The sequence below is a fragment of the Xiphophorus hellerii genome, chromosome 23 (genome assembly GCF_003331165.1).
Source record: "Xiphophorus hellerii strain 12219 chromosome 23, Xiphophorus_hellerii-4.1, whole genome shotgun sequence".
Lineage (NCBI taxonomy): Eukaryota > Metazoa > Chordata > Actinopteri > Cyprinodontiformes > Poeciliidae > Xiphophorus > Xiphophorus hellerii.
Genome location: NC_045694.1, coordinates 2,508,431 through 2,525,461, shown reverse-complemented (window position 1 = coordinate 2,525,461; position 17,031 = coordinate 2,508,431). Strand labels below are relative to the sequence as shown.

Genomic DNA, 17,031 nt, shown 5'->3' with positions numbered 1-17,031 from the left:
CACCTGGATTGTGATCCTTCCTCAGATTATGACTCAATAAAAATAATATATCTCCATTTATTTTGTAATTTTTTTTATTATTGTGTTTTTATACTTGTTTTATTAAATGAAATCATCAGAATAAAATTTCACCTTGTAATCCAGACATAATCTGACTGAGTTTGCTTAAAAGCAAGGCACAGATTTTAGGACTGCTGTGTCTGACTCGGAGTCGGCCACCATGTAGTGGAACTCTGTGAGGCTGGGGACCTTATTACACGCTGCACCTGAGAAAACATAAACACACCTGTTAGACAAAAATACTTAAACTTCTTCCTCATTATGACTCAAACAATGTGATTTTATTTATTTTTTCCTACATTCCTGTTTAATGCATGTTGAGACCTTTCTCTACCTGCGTTTCAGATACTTATTAATCCTGCTGCTTCTTTCCTATTATTGTGTATATACTGTAAATATCAGAGAAAATGTGTTATTTGAAGCTGAAAGAGGGTCAAGACCTGCATTAAAGAAGGAAAGCCAAAAGATGTGTGGGTTTCAAAGTTTGCCACCGTTGCCATGAGAACTAAATTTCGAGGGCTGGACAGATTTGGGGGAGTTCTTGGAGGAACAATGGATGACAAAACTAAAAGCAGAAGATACTTTGATGTGGGTCTCAGATCCAGTAACCTTTGGAGAAAACATAAATCGATGTAACTAATGCAGGACCTCTGTTTAAAAAAAAAAAAGTATTTTTCTAAAACATCAAATAGAAAATTCACTCATCAGTTGTACCATTATAATCCTAAGCATATAATGTGAACACTGCTTCTAATGCAATGTTTTGCTGCTGTATTCACATTAATGTCTTTGGAAAATATGGATTCAGATTCAGGTGGGAAAACGGTTTTAATATCTTGAGATCTGTTTAATGTCCTCATCAGAAATCAGTAATGGAAAAAAAAGTTTAGTTTTTTTTAATATATATTAATATACAAGGAAATTTCTTTTGTTTTCAGAACTGAGTTGTTGAAATTTAGGTTTGGTATTCTGTTATTCTGTATTATTTTTTTCTTTGTTTAAAATAAAAACAATGGCAAACAAAACCTGTAGAATAAATATGAATCAGTTCTTTCCTTTGCAGACAAAGGCGCCTAATTGGGAAAAGGAGTGAGTCATATGTAATTAAAATCTGATCACACTATTTTGTAGTACCGTTGTAATAATAATTAAAAAAGTATTGATTACTTCTTTGCATAGTTTTTTTTTCTTGAGGTAACTGCAGTAATTATAACTCCACAAACAGATATTTATCTTAAATAACACTCAGTTGAAACAGGCTTCACTAATTACATTTAATAATATTTGTTAATGTATTAATGTTTTCATGACAAACAATGAAGAAAATGGTAAAATAACAATTCAGATGGTTTTAGGAGTATTCACATTTAAAATTCTATTTAAACTCACAAGAAGTTGTGAGTTGAAATAGATTTTTAAAAAGGTTTTTTTTTTTTTTCACAATATGACAAATCCCCGCTCGTAACCAGGAGTCACTTTTCCTTCTGTACACCAAAATGTTTAGATGATGATTGTTGAATAGTTTTTTTTTGGGATCTCATTCTCAGCCCAGCTTTGAGATTCATCAAAAACTTTTAAGCTTTTATTCACAATAACATGTTGCAGTCTAGAGTTAGATATATTCTCATTTACACAGCTATTCTGGTGTTTACCTTCATGTATAACATGCTGCATCAAGCAAAACCACACAGAATTACCAATTTTGTTCACATAACCTGTTTTTATCATCTGTGCCTGGGGCTTGCACTGCAGTTTGGGAAATATGTTAAAAACAGTAATGTAAAGTCAGAGGAGGCAAGTATAAGTGGAAAATCAGTTTGCCACTTCACTGTCCTGTAAATCAGTTTTCTGTATAATTTAAAAAATTTTATGGTAAATGAAGCAGGCAGTTGGCACATCTTATATCACTTAGCATGTTTCATTCAAAATGTACCTGAAGTTCCACAATCTGCTGAATATATTTTATAAATGTGACATTGAATTTTTCTAATCAGCCACAAATATGCAGTGAAAATTCTTAGGGTGAGGCAGAAAGCAGCGCTGATAGGGGGCAGTGTTGAGCTCCAAAGGCAAAATGGGAAGGAATTGCTTTTCTTTTAGGCATTGAAAGAACTGAGAACAATCAGAAAAATACTGTATTTGAAAACTGAAGGCAAGCAAGGAAGATTTTCCTACAGACGCATGGCCCTTATACACAAATAAAGATGAGATCATACATGATTTTGAATTTTTATTTACTTTTTTAAAAAGGGGAGATCAAGGAAAAAAATATGTAAATTTTGAGCTTACATAGACTTTAAGCTATCATATTGTTGAACAATATGGAATTAATGAAAGCATAACTAAATGTTTCAACTGAGGTCAAATTTGGAATGTAAGCTTCAGTTTTGGGTTTTATTTAATCTGTACGTCTGATTTTAGAGGAATCAGATCATGAACCTCACTGCATGTCACTGGATCAAACATTCCTGTCAAACAAAGATGAATATCTGTCTGCTGTCAAGTGTTTTTTTGTTGTTTTTTGGCAGGGGGTAAATTTTCATAAATTAAACTGCAGAAAAAAGAGCAATGTTTGTGTCAGGCTGCTATTCCTTTAAAAATGTTCTGGCTCTGGACTAAAAATAAATGGAGAAGATGTCAATATCCAAGCCTGGGAAGGAACTTTATAGGCTTCATTTATGCAGGATTGTCTTGTGAAAAAAGTTGTATATTAACATCATAACACTATTAGGTGAAAATCAATCCATTATGTTTAGTTTTTTCCCCCCTTCATCCCAGCGGGTATGCGTCATTACCTTTGGAAAAAGAGTCCATTTGTGAACCCATACACTCACCATAATGGCCTGTTGTGTTTGCGCAGATTATGGCTCCAAAGAAGTCTGAGTAATGCCTCTTGATTCTGGAGATGGCCGACTTGCAGGCTGCTGAGGGATCGGCCCCGTTCCTCATCAGCTCCACAGCCAAGTAGCTGTTGGCAGCAAGACATGGAGAAGACATGAGCAAAGCTAACAAGGCTGCAGAGGGTCACAGACCAGGATCATGCTAACGATGCCTTCAGAATAATAATGTGGTCTGGAAATGAGCACAGAAAATAAACATCAAGAAACAGTGAATCAGTGAGTTTCCTCTGCTTTTAAGTTATGTTTGCTGGACAGTTAAATACCGATGTTGTTAACCCTGTTAGCCTGAGGTCAAAGTGATAAGAGTTTCATTTCATTACATCAGACATTTCCAGTAAAAAGTACCACTGATGGTACACCTACAATGTCCCCTTACACATTGCATTACTTCTGTTTTTGTCACTTTTAAATGTTTCAGATGAAAGTATTGGTATAAAACAAAGAAAATCCAATATGAAACAGTTTTTAAAAGATTATTTTATTAATCAAATGAAAAACAAAATACTAAACTAACCTGGCCATAACTGAAAATAGAAATTGCTCTCCAGAAAATTCACATCTTAGAGGGGCAGAAAAAAAGGAAGGTTTGGAAGTGGCCTAGTCTAAGTCTAGGCTTAAATTTAATTGAGATGATGTAGAACAACTTTAAATATGTCATTCATTTTAAAATTTCTTCAATGTGACTGAAGTTTTCTGCAAAGAATGTGGGCCAGAATTCCTCCAGAGATGGAAAAGACAGGGAGCAATTACTTTTTCACATGATTGGTTTGGATAGTTTTCTTCTTTTTAATAAGACAATGTTAAAAATAAGTTTGGTCCAGTTATTTTTGTCTTTGAATTTGTCTGAGCTGAAAATATTAAAGTGAAAAACCAAGGCTTTTTCAAAGTACTATTTATAAATCCTGCTCCCCTGTGAATCCTTCTGAACATACATCAATATGTCGTTTGTTACATGTTAGATACCAGGAAACCAGGCTTTTCTTCTTTTAAAACAGTGCATTATGTTATTAAAGTCTAAAACTAGAGGCTGTTTCTCCTCAGTATACACATCAGAGACTGTTATAAAAATATGGATAATGGTTAGCAGGTTGGCCTCCAATCACACCATTAGGAGGAGAAATGTGGGCTTACAAAAACACATCTCAGTCGTTAATAAGCAGATATTCCAGAAGGTAGATGAAAAAAAACACAACAATCATTTAAACAGACAGCCCTCAGATGTGTTCACCAAACTGGGCTGACATAAATAAAAGCTATAGCATAAAGAAATAAAAAAAGGTAAAATCTCACTTCTGTTCAGAAATGTGCTGGTGACAGTTTTGGGGCAACGTAGCCTCTCTTTTTTCTTCTCATACTATTTATGTGACTGGTGTTCGAGGGGTGACACTAGCAGCTGAGGGTTTAAAACCAGCACATCACAAATGTTGATATGTTTTGAGCATTTTTTGCTGCTGAGGTGAAGCAAACAGAAAACTACATTACAGTTGTGTTTTTAACGGTTGAAGAATAAAAATCAAACTTCAGAACCATGAGATGGATCCAGCCATCATGATCAAGACAGATCAGCTGTGTGTAAATTTAAATGCACACAGCTGAATACACAGCAAACAAACTATTTTTATATGCTTCCTTCTTCCCTACATTAAAAGACTTTGGGCTTTCAAGTCAACTATTATACACATTGATAAGTGACTGGCAAAGGTATTCATACGCATACGCATGAGGCTAAAAGGACTTGAAACTGTGATGGATATTCAAGGTTCAACATGAGCTGAGAGGTTCAGATCAAGGCATGCGTTTGTGTTAGAATGGCCCAGTCAAAGTCCATAAAAGAAACCATCTGGGAACATGTGCAAAGCAGACAGTCATACGCCATAAGGGTTCTCAAGTATCAACTCAGGGCTGAATTCAGAGGTGGAAAACAAGAAGGGGTCTGATCAAGTTTGCACAGCCCTGACCGTGTCTGTGATGCCGTCCTCACGTTTTATCACTGGGAAACAGAAAAAAATCACCTGGGCAGGAAACGCATCATGATGTCTCCGTCTCCAGTGGCAGCGGCAGCACCAGCTGAGCTGTCTGCGTAGGCTCCTGCTCCGATGATGGGGGAGTCCCCAACGCGGCTGCAGCACACCAGACAGTAACAACATCTAAACATTAACAAGTCCTACACAACAAAATACACACAAAACTGGATGTTTATTTCTCACTTGTTAGAATCCAACATTTATTTGTTCCCAGAACTTAACATTTCCAGAAATAAACATTTGAGCTTATTAAACAGTTAAAGTATTTCTGAGTTAGCTTTTAAGTAGATATTATCCTGTGTCCACACCATCATAAAGCTTTTATACCTGATGCAAACAAGTATTTGTTCATTTCATACTGAGAAGCAGCTTGTTTCTATTAATTTTGTCAGATTGTTAAAGACTCATCTACCAATATGAAAACTCAAGTTCTAAGTAAATATTTCATGCTTGATTTATGCAGTCCACTACGAAGATTAAATATAATGTTAACTATATTTTTATTAATTTGCAATTGAAGGGAAAATGCCTTTGAAGGAGGATTTTACATTCAAAAATACAGCCTGTTATCACTTCTCCAAAGTGGTGTTCCAGCAGCATGTTTTTATAGCAGATCAGAGGAAATGAACCAAACATGGCTTTAAAAAAACAACTTCACTCGTTTCCAGAAGGTTGCCAGACACTTGAAGTTTATGCAGAATCCTTCAAACTATTGTTTTTGCTTCAATGCACATAAAAGGTTGGATATTGACATAAGTTGCACAAATGGTAAATATAAACATGGGCCTTGAAGGGTTTGAGAAACATTCAGAATTAAGTAATCATGTGAAATGTTTGTGTCTGAAGTTCAGCCACTGAAATATTAAAAAAATGAGACTGAGTTTATATACGGTTACCTTAAAAAATTCTAATTAATAAACTGTTTTTTATCGTCACTTCTATTGAAATCACAGCTATACAGAGGAGGATTAAGTCAAATGATTTCAGATTTCCATACTACATCATGAAAATCTGAGAACAAAAGTCTAAATATTGTCATAAAATTATTAGTCCATATCACCCACCTCTACATTACACTAAGAACATCCATTGCACTTATTGAAGCTCGTTGAAGGAATGTCTTCTGAAATTTTGGCACTTATTAAAATTTCAGCACCTGTTGAAAATGTAAACAGAGCTGATTGTGTTTATTGCCAAGCACTGAGTGATGAATTTGCTTTTGTTTGTTCATAATATCTTCGAGCTCAAAATTCAAACTTGCTTCATTTTTCCTGTTCAAAAACTGAGCAGTAGTCAGACAGTAAAAGTCTGCAGGCATGATTTTAAAATTCTCACAGCAGCTCCCTGCAAATAAATACAGAGCCGGGCAAACACACATTTCTCAGTATTTAGCATGAGAGGAGCCAGACTCTCTTTGACACGCAGGAAAGTATTTTTCTTCACCAACATGGTCATCTCCAAACAGCTATTAGGCGAAACTCGGAATCCAATTCATAAACATTCCTGAGACATGATCAATTGCTAAAAAAACACTCTGTCACCCCGAGAAGCATTATCCACTTCAGATCAATGTTGTAAGAAAGTTTATAATGATTCTACAGGAAGGCCAAGAGAGGTTTAAAGATTGGTAGTCTCTATTAGGTTTAGTGTGAGTCTGTGTCTATTGAAGAGATTATAAAGGAAAAATCAGCCCATATGGAAGAAAATATACTCAGAACATTGAAATTTTAGAACATCAGTGAAATAAAATCTACACACCCTGGGACCTTGTGTGATAGTCCATTAGTTGACGTTCCAGCAGCCATGTGACCATCTGTATCCATGGCAATCATCCCTGGTTCAAAGAAAACAACAAAATGCAAGATAAGTCAATTCAGTTTATTTGTAAAGAACCAATTCACAGCATAAAGTCGTTTCAATTCAATCACACATACATTCCAACTGATAATCAAACAGTGCATGAAGCTCAGTTTATTATTCAAATTAGCTATTATTCAAAAGTTTACATCTAAAGAAACCCAGCAGATTGCAACAAGTCATAGACTTGTAGCATATAATAAACTTGTAGTTAAATTAATATAAAGTTTTATTATGAACTGGTACTGAAACAGATTCTGTGGGCTCAGTAGTGGTTCCCTGAATACATACTTAGAGGAAAAAGGATAATGAGCATTCCTTCATATCTGAACCGATACAGAACACAAGTATTCAACCGTAGGAAGTAGAAAGCTGAGTCCGGGGCTCAGCAACACCTACCTATGGTGTCATGGGAGTGTATATTAACCTGCCGCTCTCCATTACACTGTGGTTGCGCTGCCTTTGGTCCATAGGGTCCACAAGACGTTGACGGATCTGGACTGACGTTCTGTTGACAGATGATGAACAGAGATCATTTCTTCCATCATGTTTTTCGTCCTGGGACTGATTCACCGCAGCAAAACACAACCTAAGTACCCCAAATTTTAAGCAGTTTAAAAAAAATAAATAAAAAAATCAGCAGATTTTCAGTGAAAATTGTTTCGCAGCTAAAATGTAATTTTAGCTGTCAGGTATAAAACCTGACAACTAAAAGAAAAAAGACATAAGTGAGGTACCTCCATGTTCATTCAGTGGCTTTAGGCATCATTTCAGGTGTGATTACCTGAGAACTTGGAGTGGTTTGAGCATCTCAGTTTAAGCTGCAGAGTAGTGTGATCAGATTTTCTACCAAGTTAAAGTAGAAGTTTTATTCTGATAAAAACTAAAGAACGTCCACTTTTAATATCAATGAAAAACAAGTTTTGTTAAACTTCCCTCTAAAAAGGTCAAACTAAGAATTATCATGTTATATTGTAATATAATATTAGTATTCTAGTATCTCTGTTGGACAATGTCTACCACCCTGTGTATGAAGTTGTAGCTGAAGACCTCCTTCAGTGCATCCTATCTGCACAAAGAGTGTTTTCACAGATCTTTCATTCCAGCTATTAGACTTTATATCCATAACTGATCCCAACAAACTCAAACATCCCTGTGGATATTTGCAGTTTTTCACTTCTTGTAAATAGTCTGTTGTTTTTCTATGCACAAATATACTGTACATGCGCATCTTGTGAATTTTTTTAATCATCATTTTCTATTGTATACTAGTACCGCAAATCGATTTTGTCTTACATTTACCACCAAAAATGTTTTAAGAATGTGTGGTTTGCTTTTCTATTCAACCACATTTGGCTGCAATTCCAGCTGCAGTCTTTAAGGTACTGCTGTACAGACATCTTCTTTTTCCAAATAACTTCAGTTCAGTCAGAGTGGAAGGAGATAATCTGAACCCAATCTGTAATCTGTACTTAATTTGTTTATTGTTGCTCAGAATGTGGTTTAGGAATGACAGAATTGTGAAAGTGACGTTTCCACCTGAAAATCAAACTGACAATCAGAGTTATGATGAACTCAGAACATCCGTCTCTCTGGCTTCAGCTCAAATACTGCCCATCTTAACTGATTCGCAAAACAAACCAAGAAAACAAACTAAACATTTAGTTTACAACGTAACAATGATATTTTCAACAGCTGTACAAATAATTCATCAGAAGCATAAATCAGCCGACAGCAGAAGTTTTTAAAAAGAATCAAAAGCTTCAGTGTCTCCTCTTTCTTCTTTGAGTCCATTTTCAGGAAAGCTGTTTTCAGTTTTATTAAAGAAACACAATGTAACAAGTGAAGACTTTAAACCCGACAGATAATCTTTTCCTACTCCACAATCTTTACTGCTCCTCTTCTTTAGGATGTATTCCCTGTTTGGATTTGCCATATTGATCCATATTTTTTTTTAAATATCATACATCTCCTCCTGTAATTTTATACTGAAGATTCCTGACATAAAGCATTCAGTCGGCCTCAGAAGGTATCAGATATGGGTAAGGTTTAAGTTGAATAAATCATGTTGCTTTAAAAACTGAGGTTTTTGCTCTGTCTTCTTTTCCATAGATTTTCAGATTGCTTTAGATCAGGACTTTGACTAGGCCATTCTAACATATGAAAGTCCTTCTCCATTGTATCTTTGGCTGTATGTTTAGGGTGGTTGGTCTGCTGGAAAGTCTTCTTCTGCATTTAGGTCTTCTAATTTAATCATAGATATAAAGACAAATCATTTTAGAGTAATTGATTTATTAGTTACATTTTAAACAAACTTCCAACATTCCTATCCACTCAGTCTGAGGTTTTCTGCACTGCAGATATTTCCAATAATAGCTCCAGGAACTTCAGAGCCATAAGTTCTGCTCCTAAAAGTATGAATAGAGAGAATTTGATCAATGGAACAGTAGATGATCTCTGGATACATAACGCCTCCCTGATTCTATAGATGTTGTGACATTGTTGTGGAAATGAAGAGGAGTCTTTTGAAGAGAAGCAACAGCTCGTTGCTGTAGGGCATCACCTTTACCACAAAAGCTGACTTTTTTTTCTGAGGTACTTTAGTATGCCTGTCAATTTTCCCTTTTGAAATCAATCTTTTGGAAGCAGTGTGCCCGTGGCAGACACAAGCGAGGAAAGAAACAGCCTCACACACATGCACTTACCTTTCGATAATTAGGTTGGCAGTTGCCCTTCAGCCACTGTGAGAAAACATTCAAAGATTCGTTGGTAGTCAGGTCTTCTGCAGCAAAGCCCATGTTTTCAGCAAACACAGAGGCTAAGAAGAGAGAGGAAACACTTGGGTCAAGTTGCACATAGGAGACCACTTTGACCTCCGGTTAGGACTTAAAAAAGATTCACAGACAAAGAAGAGACTGAAAGCAATTTTAGTTCATTTCAGCATCGGTTTATCTGGTTTAAAAAGAGCTGCCACTTTGAAAGGTTTTCATCATTCAGCTTTGGGAGGAATGGCGTAGCAACTATGATGAATTGGTCATCAGAAGGATATCATCATGACATACAAAAGATTATTATTAAATCTCCCGGACATAATCATGTTCATAATTATAGTGAGTAAAGCTCCATATAAAGCTGTACAGACGTTGAGAACAAAGTTTGTTCTGTTACAAAAAAAACATGAAGAAAAATGTTCTATAGGAAAAGGAATTATAGGTTGTTTTAAAAAATTCATCTGCACTTTTCTTTGCAAACTCAAACACTTCCTGTATAAACTGAAAAATGCTTGAGATTGAGTTTTCCTGTGAATCCCTGAACTAACGTTTAGTTACATAAGCACTGCTTTTGACAACTGCTTCGTATCTGGACTGCATGCAGTCGAACAACTTCTGGTACCTATGAACAGGTGAACAGCCCATAATGACTGGACTACATTCCACAGGTTCTTAAGATCTCTTGGTTTTACCTCCAACTGAATGTTTAGTGTCTCCACAGTCATTTTGTCAACAATGGGATTTTGCAGGGAGTTTTCCAGATTGTCTTTTGATTGTTGCAGTGCTTTCAGGTAACTGCAGAGACCTGCAGGTCGTCTCCAGTCACCCAGCTGTCTTCAGACAGCTGGTTATTGGGCTCAGGCTTTTTATTATTATGATAAAGTTGATTGATTAATTGATTCACTGATTCACTGATTGATTGATTGATCACCAGTTTCATTCCACAACTTTCCACGTGTATTTTTTTTATCTCTTTGTGTGTATTACTTGGGTTTTTAAAAACATCTGGAATTTCATCTAAATTTAAATATTCGAAACATATTTCCAGTTAAAAACATTGAGATGTTTGGCACTTATTTTTCCTGCTGCTTGTAAGCTGATTTGTGATGTTTGACTGCTAACATTGTGAACAGAACTGTACATCATGCTGGGGTAAAAAGCTTCAGTTTTAGCCTTCAGTTCCTGTTCGTCCCTCTCTCCTCGTCCACAGCATAAAGGAAGCTCTTATACAGGTTTGTTTTTTTTTTTTGTACGACTAGTGCACAATTATGCTCTTCAGGCTCAGGGGACTATATGACCCATGTGTTTTTCACTTACTCCTAATGATTGTCATTTCATTTAAAAGCTATGCTGTGTCTAAAAGGTTTGGGTTCTAATTGAGATCATTAATGCAGACTCGAGCGTCCTCAGACGCTGAAAGCGGTTCCTTTTACACTCTATAGAATTATACTAAAACAGGCCGTTATGTTAGAAATGCAATTTACATTCTGTGTGTTGTTCAAATAAATGAGTCCATTATTCCTGGTTGTATTACCCAGGGTGTATGAACAGCAATCCCCACATACCTGACTCTCCCACTAGCATCGTATGTTCAGTGTGCTCCATCACGGCTCTGGCGACTCCAATAGCATTTTTGATTCTTCTCAGGTCTGCCACTGCTCCCACTTCCATCGAGTTACTACTCAGAAAGCACACACAGACAAGAAACATTCCTGTTGGTTGACTGCAGCCAAATACCATCTGTGAGCAATATATCTCCATTATAAATCAGTGTTGGGGAAGATTACAAAGATCATATTTAACAAAAAAAAACAGCTTGAATCTGAAGAGTGCTCATAGTTTTTTTCTTACAGATATAGTATTTATCTGTTGACTGCTCTACTGGATCATCAGGCAGGTGTTTGTCTGGATTCCTGCTCTTATGAATGTACAATGTGTCTGCTGGTGTTTATTAAATTTCTTCTCCATGTATATTGAATCGTGTAAAGGAAAATGTTCCCGCACAACATGGTCATAACTGAGAAACAAAAAAGGGTAAAATTTCAGGGGCCATTCACTATAGAAAGAATAAACAGCTTGCTACTCGTCTTTTGTTGTAAGTTGACATTTACTTCTCATTATAACTTCTGAGACTGTAAATGTTAGTATTTAAGAACCTAATAACTGGAACGCTTTCAGATCATAATGAGACTCTTAATTAGTACTTCCCTGCAGAAGGCTTGAAGAAAAGGTCAGCCAGTTAAGTGTGGAAATGTTAAAGATACATGGAAATAAGCAGCACAAATTGTAAAATAAGTAAATAAATAAAAAGGAATATGTTGATAGCCGCATGTGACTGATTAGCATTTTTAAGATGTGAATCATGTAAACATACATTCTAATTTTAAACCTTTTCACATCATTTTTTCTGTCAATTTAAATATATTTCACACTCACATCAGATAGTATTGAAGCATTATGACTTAAAACAAAGCTGCTTTGAGCTGGTTTTGTTTCCAGTGGCTTGACATGGTGTGCAAATGGTAGCTGGTTATAAATAATAACCATATAAGAAAAACATTTCCTGCTTATAATGCCGACTTCACTTGTAAATGTATCTGTTTTCTAAATGATTTTACTCTATAAATTCAAATTTTTTCTTTGTGTGAAAGCAGGGTGTCTGCCCATTACCCGTTCATGATCATGGCATCCAGTGTGGTTTCTCCGGTCTCATCAGGGCTGCCGCCAAAGCCCACAGTGCCGTCACATTGGTCCATTTCACAGCGGGCGCAGCCCTTCTCCACGGCGTCCAACACGGAGCCGCCGGACTGCAGAGCATGCCATGCTACACAGAAAGACAGCCAATCAGGATGCAGGGTCAAAAATATGTTTAAGATACCACAAACAGCATGAGAATAATACTCTGCAGGTCAAAAAGTGTGTGAGATAAAAGTTACCCAACCAGCATTAAAATGAAATATTATAAACCAATGGAAAGTAGCTGATTTTAGGTCAATAATAGAAAATATTTGTTGTTTTTGGAATATAGAATAATTTTACAACCACAGACTCCAGTGTATTTCCCACCAAGTTGAAAATAATAAGAAGAAAAAACTTCAACTTCCCATGCTTGTTCAACTTTCCTGTACCTGCTAATGAAAAGTGAACCCACAGAATGCTGCAGCCACCTCTTTGTCTGGTGGTGGGGATGGTGTATTTTGGGTAATGTGCAGGTGTAAGGTTTCCTTTTTCTGCCACTTGGGTCCTCTGAGCAGAAAATCTTCTTCTGGCCTCTTTGCGAATAATTCTTGTCACTAGATTCGCTCACCTGAGGTGGCAGATCTCTGCAGCTCCTCCAGAGCCACGGCGGGCCTTTTGCTTTCTTCTATGATTATTGCCCTACTTGTCTTGGCAAGACTGTAATTCTTCTTTTTTTTGTCTGCAGACTGCACAGTTCTTCATGAAAAGCTCAAAGCTGGAAGTATTGTTTTATAACCTTACAAAATGGATAAATGAATTGGTTGCACAGGCATTTATTTATGGGTTTCAGAGCAATGGGGGGCTGAATAGAGATGAACTCCAGACTTTAGACTATTATTTGTAAAAACAAAAAAAGATTATTTATAATTTTCTTCCATTTTACATTTCTGCACAGCCTTGTGTTGGTCTGTCACATGAAATCCCCCCAAAGCACAGCAAACTTTGTTTTTGTAACGTGACGAAATGTGGAAAAGTTGGTGAAAAAGAAGGCGGATTTGGCAAAAACACAAATCTGTGCTGAGCCAAAACAAGTCAGTTTTGCATGATCTCCGAGATGACCAATGCGACGGCTTCCTGCTAAACAGGGGGGCTCAAAAGCATTTGGTCACTGATCCCCTAAGAGCCCCTGAGGGATCAACACACCAACTGATGCTACAGCCATCATCTTCCCATTAAATGCTCTGGTTAGTTCGGCGTTATTTTCTTTTCAGTCCAAACCTAAATTATGTTTTTTTTTCCTCTCTTTTACAAGAACAAGCGGAATAGAAGTGGAGATGATCCCGCTGATGCCTGTTACTGTAATCCCCCAATGGAAAACAGTTGCTGGGGTAAATTAACGTTTGCGGCTTGCATCGTTAAATATTTCCCACAAAATATTCCCGGGTGTATTTTTCAATTTAATTTCCTCTGCATGAAAAAAAAGAAAGAGCTGACAGACACCTGATGTATTAATGGGCATCCATCTATCCAAGAGCGAGACTCTCAGCTGAACTTAAATCATCAACGGCCCTGAATTAATGCTTAAGATGTTTTGAATACCGTTTCTATCATTTTTGGCACTGAGCTGTGCACCCACCGGAAATCGACTTGATGGATAAGTCACAAGCGACGGCGAAATATTTTCAGTTTCAATTTGAACATGTCCAATGTATCACCCTGAAGGAAATCAAACAGAGTGAGGGCAGGCCTGCTGGAGGCAGCTATGAAGCCTCGTGGGTTCAGCCTATTTCATACCCTCATCTAAGACTCGGCTGGTCTTTCATACGGATAAGCTCTAGCTGAGTCACAAGTATACAAGAAAAAAAAATTAATGGTGTGAGTAGAGAAACGTGAAAGTAGCGGTTATGAATCGGCCAAGGTCTGAACTTAACCACACACGCACTCTGCAGGGACACACACACACACACACTCGGTTTTCTGCTTTCATGGTTGAAAATTAGTCCAAGGGATTCATTTCTCAGGTATTAATAAGTTTGCAGCTAAGATGTGACAACACAAATATTTTCAGAGCTGCAACATTTGCATCTTTCATTATACTTCCTAGTTTTTTTTAATCATTTAGTCCACAAGAGGTAAGTAAAAAACATACAACTTTTGCTAATGAATAGGAAGGGATTTTGAATATTTACAGAAATGTCATTGTTCATAATTTCTCACATTATGACATTTTAACCTATTATAATTAACAGAGAAGGATCTAATCACTCAGTCAGCTAGTCAGATATCACAGTGGTTGAAGATTATATCTGTAAGGCAACAAAAGTCTACAAGAAAATTAAGAGGGTTGTTTGAAATAAAAAAATATAAATGTAATTATTCAATATACATTTTTACAACAGCAGTAAATATTACAATCTGGTTACAAGATGATCTAAACATCCAACTGATGAGTAAACTGAATTTTAAAGACTAATGGAGAATCAAACTGAACAAGGTAAAAATGCAGCATTTTCTACTCAAGCACATAAAGAATATTCTCTGTCAAACAATTCAAAAACATTTCTACATTTAAAAAATGTCTTGGATTGACGTATTGTCACATGATTGAGCACAAACTAAAAGAATGGATTTGCTTCTTTTCCAGCAGCCGTCAGCAGGGCTAATTACAAGCTGTGAAGGAGGAGTTTATCTCACGTGAAATCAAAAGAAAATGTATGTAGTTCAAATAAAACTGATTAATAAAACCAAATAATAATTACTATGTAGTATATTGAGTTATTTGCAGCATGATTCACCAGATTGAGTGATTTTATTCATTCCATAAGGACTTTTTGTCCTCTCAGGCAGAAGAGTGTTGATAAATTGTTGTAAGAATATTTATTTTAAATAGTATTATAAAATAATATTGTTGCATAAAATTCAATTATAACTATAACTTAAATTAATAAGAGAAGGTAAATCCGTGTTTCATTGCTTTATCTTATTTTAAACAATAAATCATTTTTATCTCTATCGCCATTTTTACAACTAAAATTTATATTGTTTGATATAAAACAATTAAAATTTGTTTTACATAAACATTCATGTCTCTTTTATTAGGAAATCTCAGTTAGAAAATATAATCCTACTAAGTTTTCAAAGTAAATTTGCTACTCATAATTAGGCGGATGCACCAACTTCTTGTTTCGAAACTAATGAGGACCATATTCTTATATGACCAGGATGTGTTTAAACTCCACCCACGTCACTTGCCGCACCGCTACCTACAGCGGCATATAAATGATGCGGACCCCACCTTTTTAAATCTGTTCAGTGAACATGTAAACACACACAAGAGGGGATTGTGACCTACCTGCAGCCGTTGCACTCTTAAATGGCCATGTGTTGATGACGAGCGGTAATGAGGTATGTCCGAGCCGAAAATACAGCATTAAAAAGAAAAAATGGAGTGATAAAAGCATTTTTGCTCTGTTCTGTTAACTTATAGACACTAAAACATAAAGCTGTCAGGTGACAGCAAACTAAAAATAAAGAGGAGATTTCAAAGAGAAGTGGCTTTAAAGAGAACTACTTCTCTTGTAGTTGTCAGGACTTCAGACTTCCTTGTTGTGTCACATGCTGAGTGGGCGGGGTCGGCATTAAAGGGACATTACACATCTTTCTTCAACACGCATTTAGTAGACTTTTATCAAATTAGATAGAAGACGGCCTGGGTTAAAAAGAGCAAAGGAAACATTTTCGCATTGTTGCACAGTTATAAAAACAGACTGTATCCTGCATTTCCTGAATCTCCCCACTGTGGTGCGTTAAAAAGGAGAAGGACATTTCTGTCCCATGGACTGTCCTTCAACAAGCTGATCCTGCACCAGTTTAAATGAATACTTAGATATAAACTTACCTGACTTAACATGTCAACATCTGCAGACGTTACCATTATATTATTATTGGAATGCTTTTAAGGAAGATCAAAGCTGTAATAATATTCTGCATCCAAATTAGTCAAAGACATTGCTGTAATTTTTCTGTTGTAGGAAAATACTTAAATTTACACATATTTCTGATTTGCTATTAATATTTGTTTTTAGTTAGTTTTTATCATATATGCAGAGAGAGATGTTAAATAAGGCAAAACTTACATCTATAGTTGTATTTAAAGCAGAACTGCTAATGTTTCCAAGAGTGTTTCTGGAAAAATCTTTTTTTTTTCTTAGAACTATCATGCTGTGACCCTTAAACTCAACAATTCTAACATTTGTAAAATGTTGCTGTAGTTGGACACAGACCTGCTCTCATATTAACTTACTTGACAAATGGCATCCACTTTTTTATATAGGTGCGCATCCTTTTGACTTGCTTCAGAGGGTACGCTCATTATTTACACCAGCATGCTCCAAGCTGACCACTTAAACGGTGCAAAGTGAAACCTTGCTATGCTGCTGGCAGATTGGGATCTCCGTGACTCCTCTCAAGGGTTTAATTTACATTGGAGACGGAAGGAAACCAAGGTAAGTATTTGCTGCATGTGCTTTTGTAGATGTTGGATGGTTTGTTTGTGCTTGGCAAATGTCAGCAAGCTGAATAAGCAGCCCTTGTTGGCTATTGCTCACATCATTTTATGATTTTTTTTTTTACTGCTCTGTTTGTAGCTTGAATCATTTTCAGGTTGTTTGTATTATGAATGTATATCATTTCTTACGGTTGTCCTTAGGATCGTTTCATTGTTGATAAAGTGCCTGTCTA

General features: G+C 36.2%; 1 protein-coding gene across 1 annotated transcript; it reads right to left on the bottom strand.

The window, feature by feature from the left end:
• Positions 1–56: 56 nt before the first annotated feature.
• Positions 57–15,908, bottom strand: aga (aspartylglucosaminidase). Its single transcript, XM_032555547.1, has 9 exons — positions 15,644–15,908; positions 12,283–12,436; positions 11,178–11,290; positions 9,547–9,659; positions 7,241–7,349; positions 6,743–6,818; positions 4,973–5,080; positions 2,895–3,028; positions 57–266 (listed from the first exon to the last, which is right to left on the bottom strand). The coding sequence occupies exons 1-9, from the start codon at positions 15,750–15,752 to the stop codon at positions 166–168; spliced, it is 1,017 nt and encodes a 338-aa protein (XP_032411438.1). The 5' UTR covers positions 15,753–15,908; the 3' UTR covers positions 57–165.
• Positions 15,909–17,031: the final 1,123 nt, after the last annotated feature.

Excerpts from the sequence above, each read along its gene's own strand:
- aga (XM_032555547.1), bottom strand. The coding sequence starts at position 15,752 with ATGCTTTTATCACTCCATTTTTTCTTTTTAATGCTGTATTTTCGGCTC. Across the intron at positions 7,350-9,546 it reads GCCAACCTAATTATCGAAAG|AACGTCAGTCCAGATCCGTC; the intron begins GTAAGTGCATGT and ends ATCTGTCAACAG. Across the intron at positions 267-2,894 it reads AAACACAACAGGCCATTATG|GTGCAGCGTGTAATAAGGTC; the intron begins GTGAGTGTATGG and ends ATGTTTTCTCAG.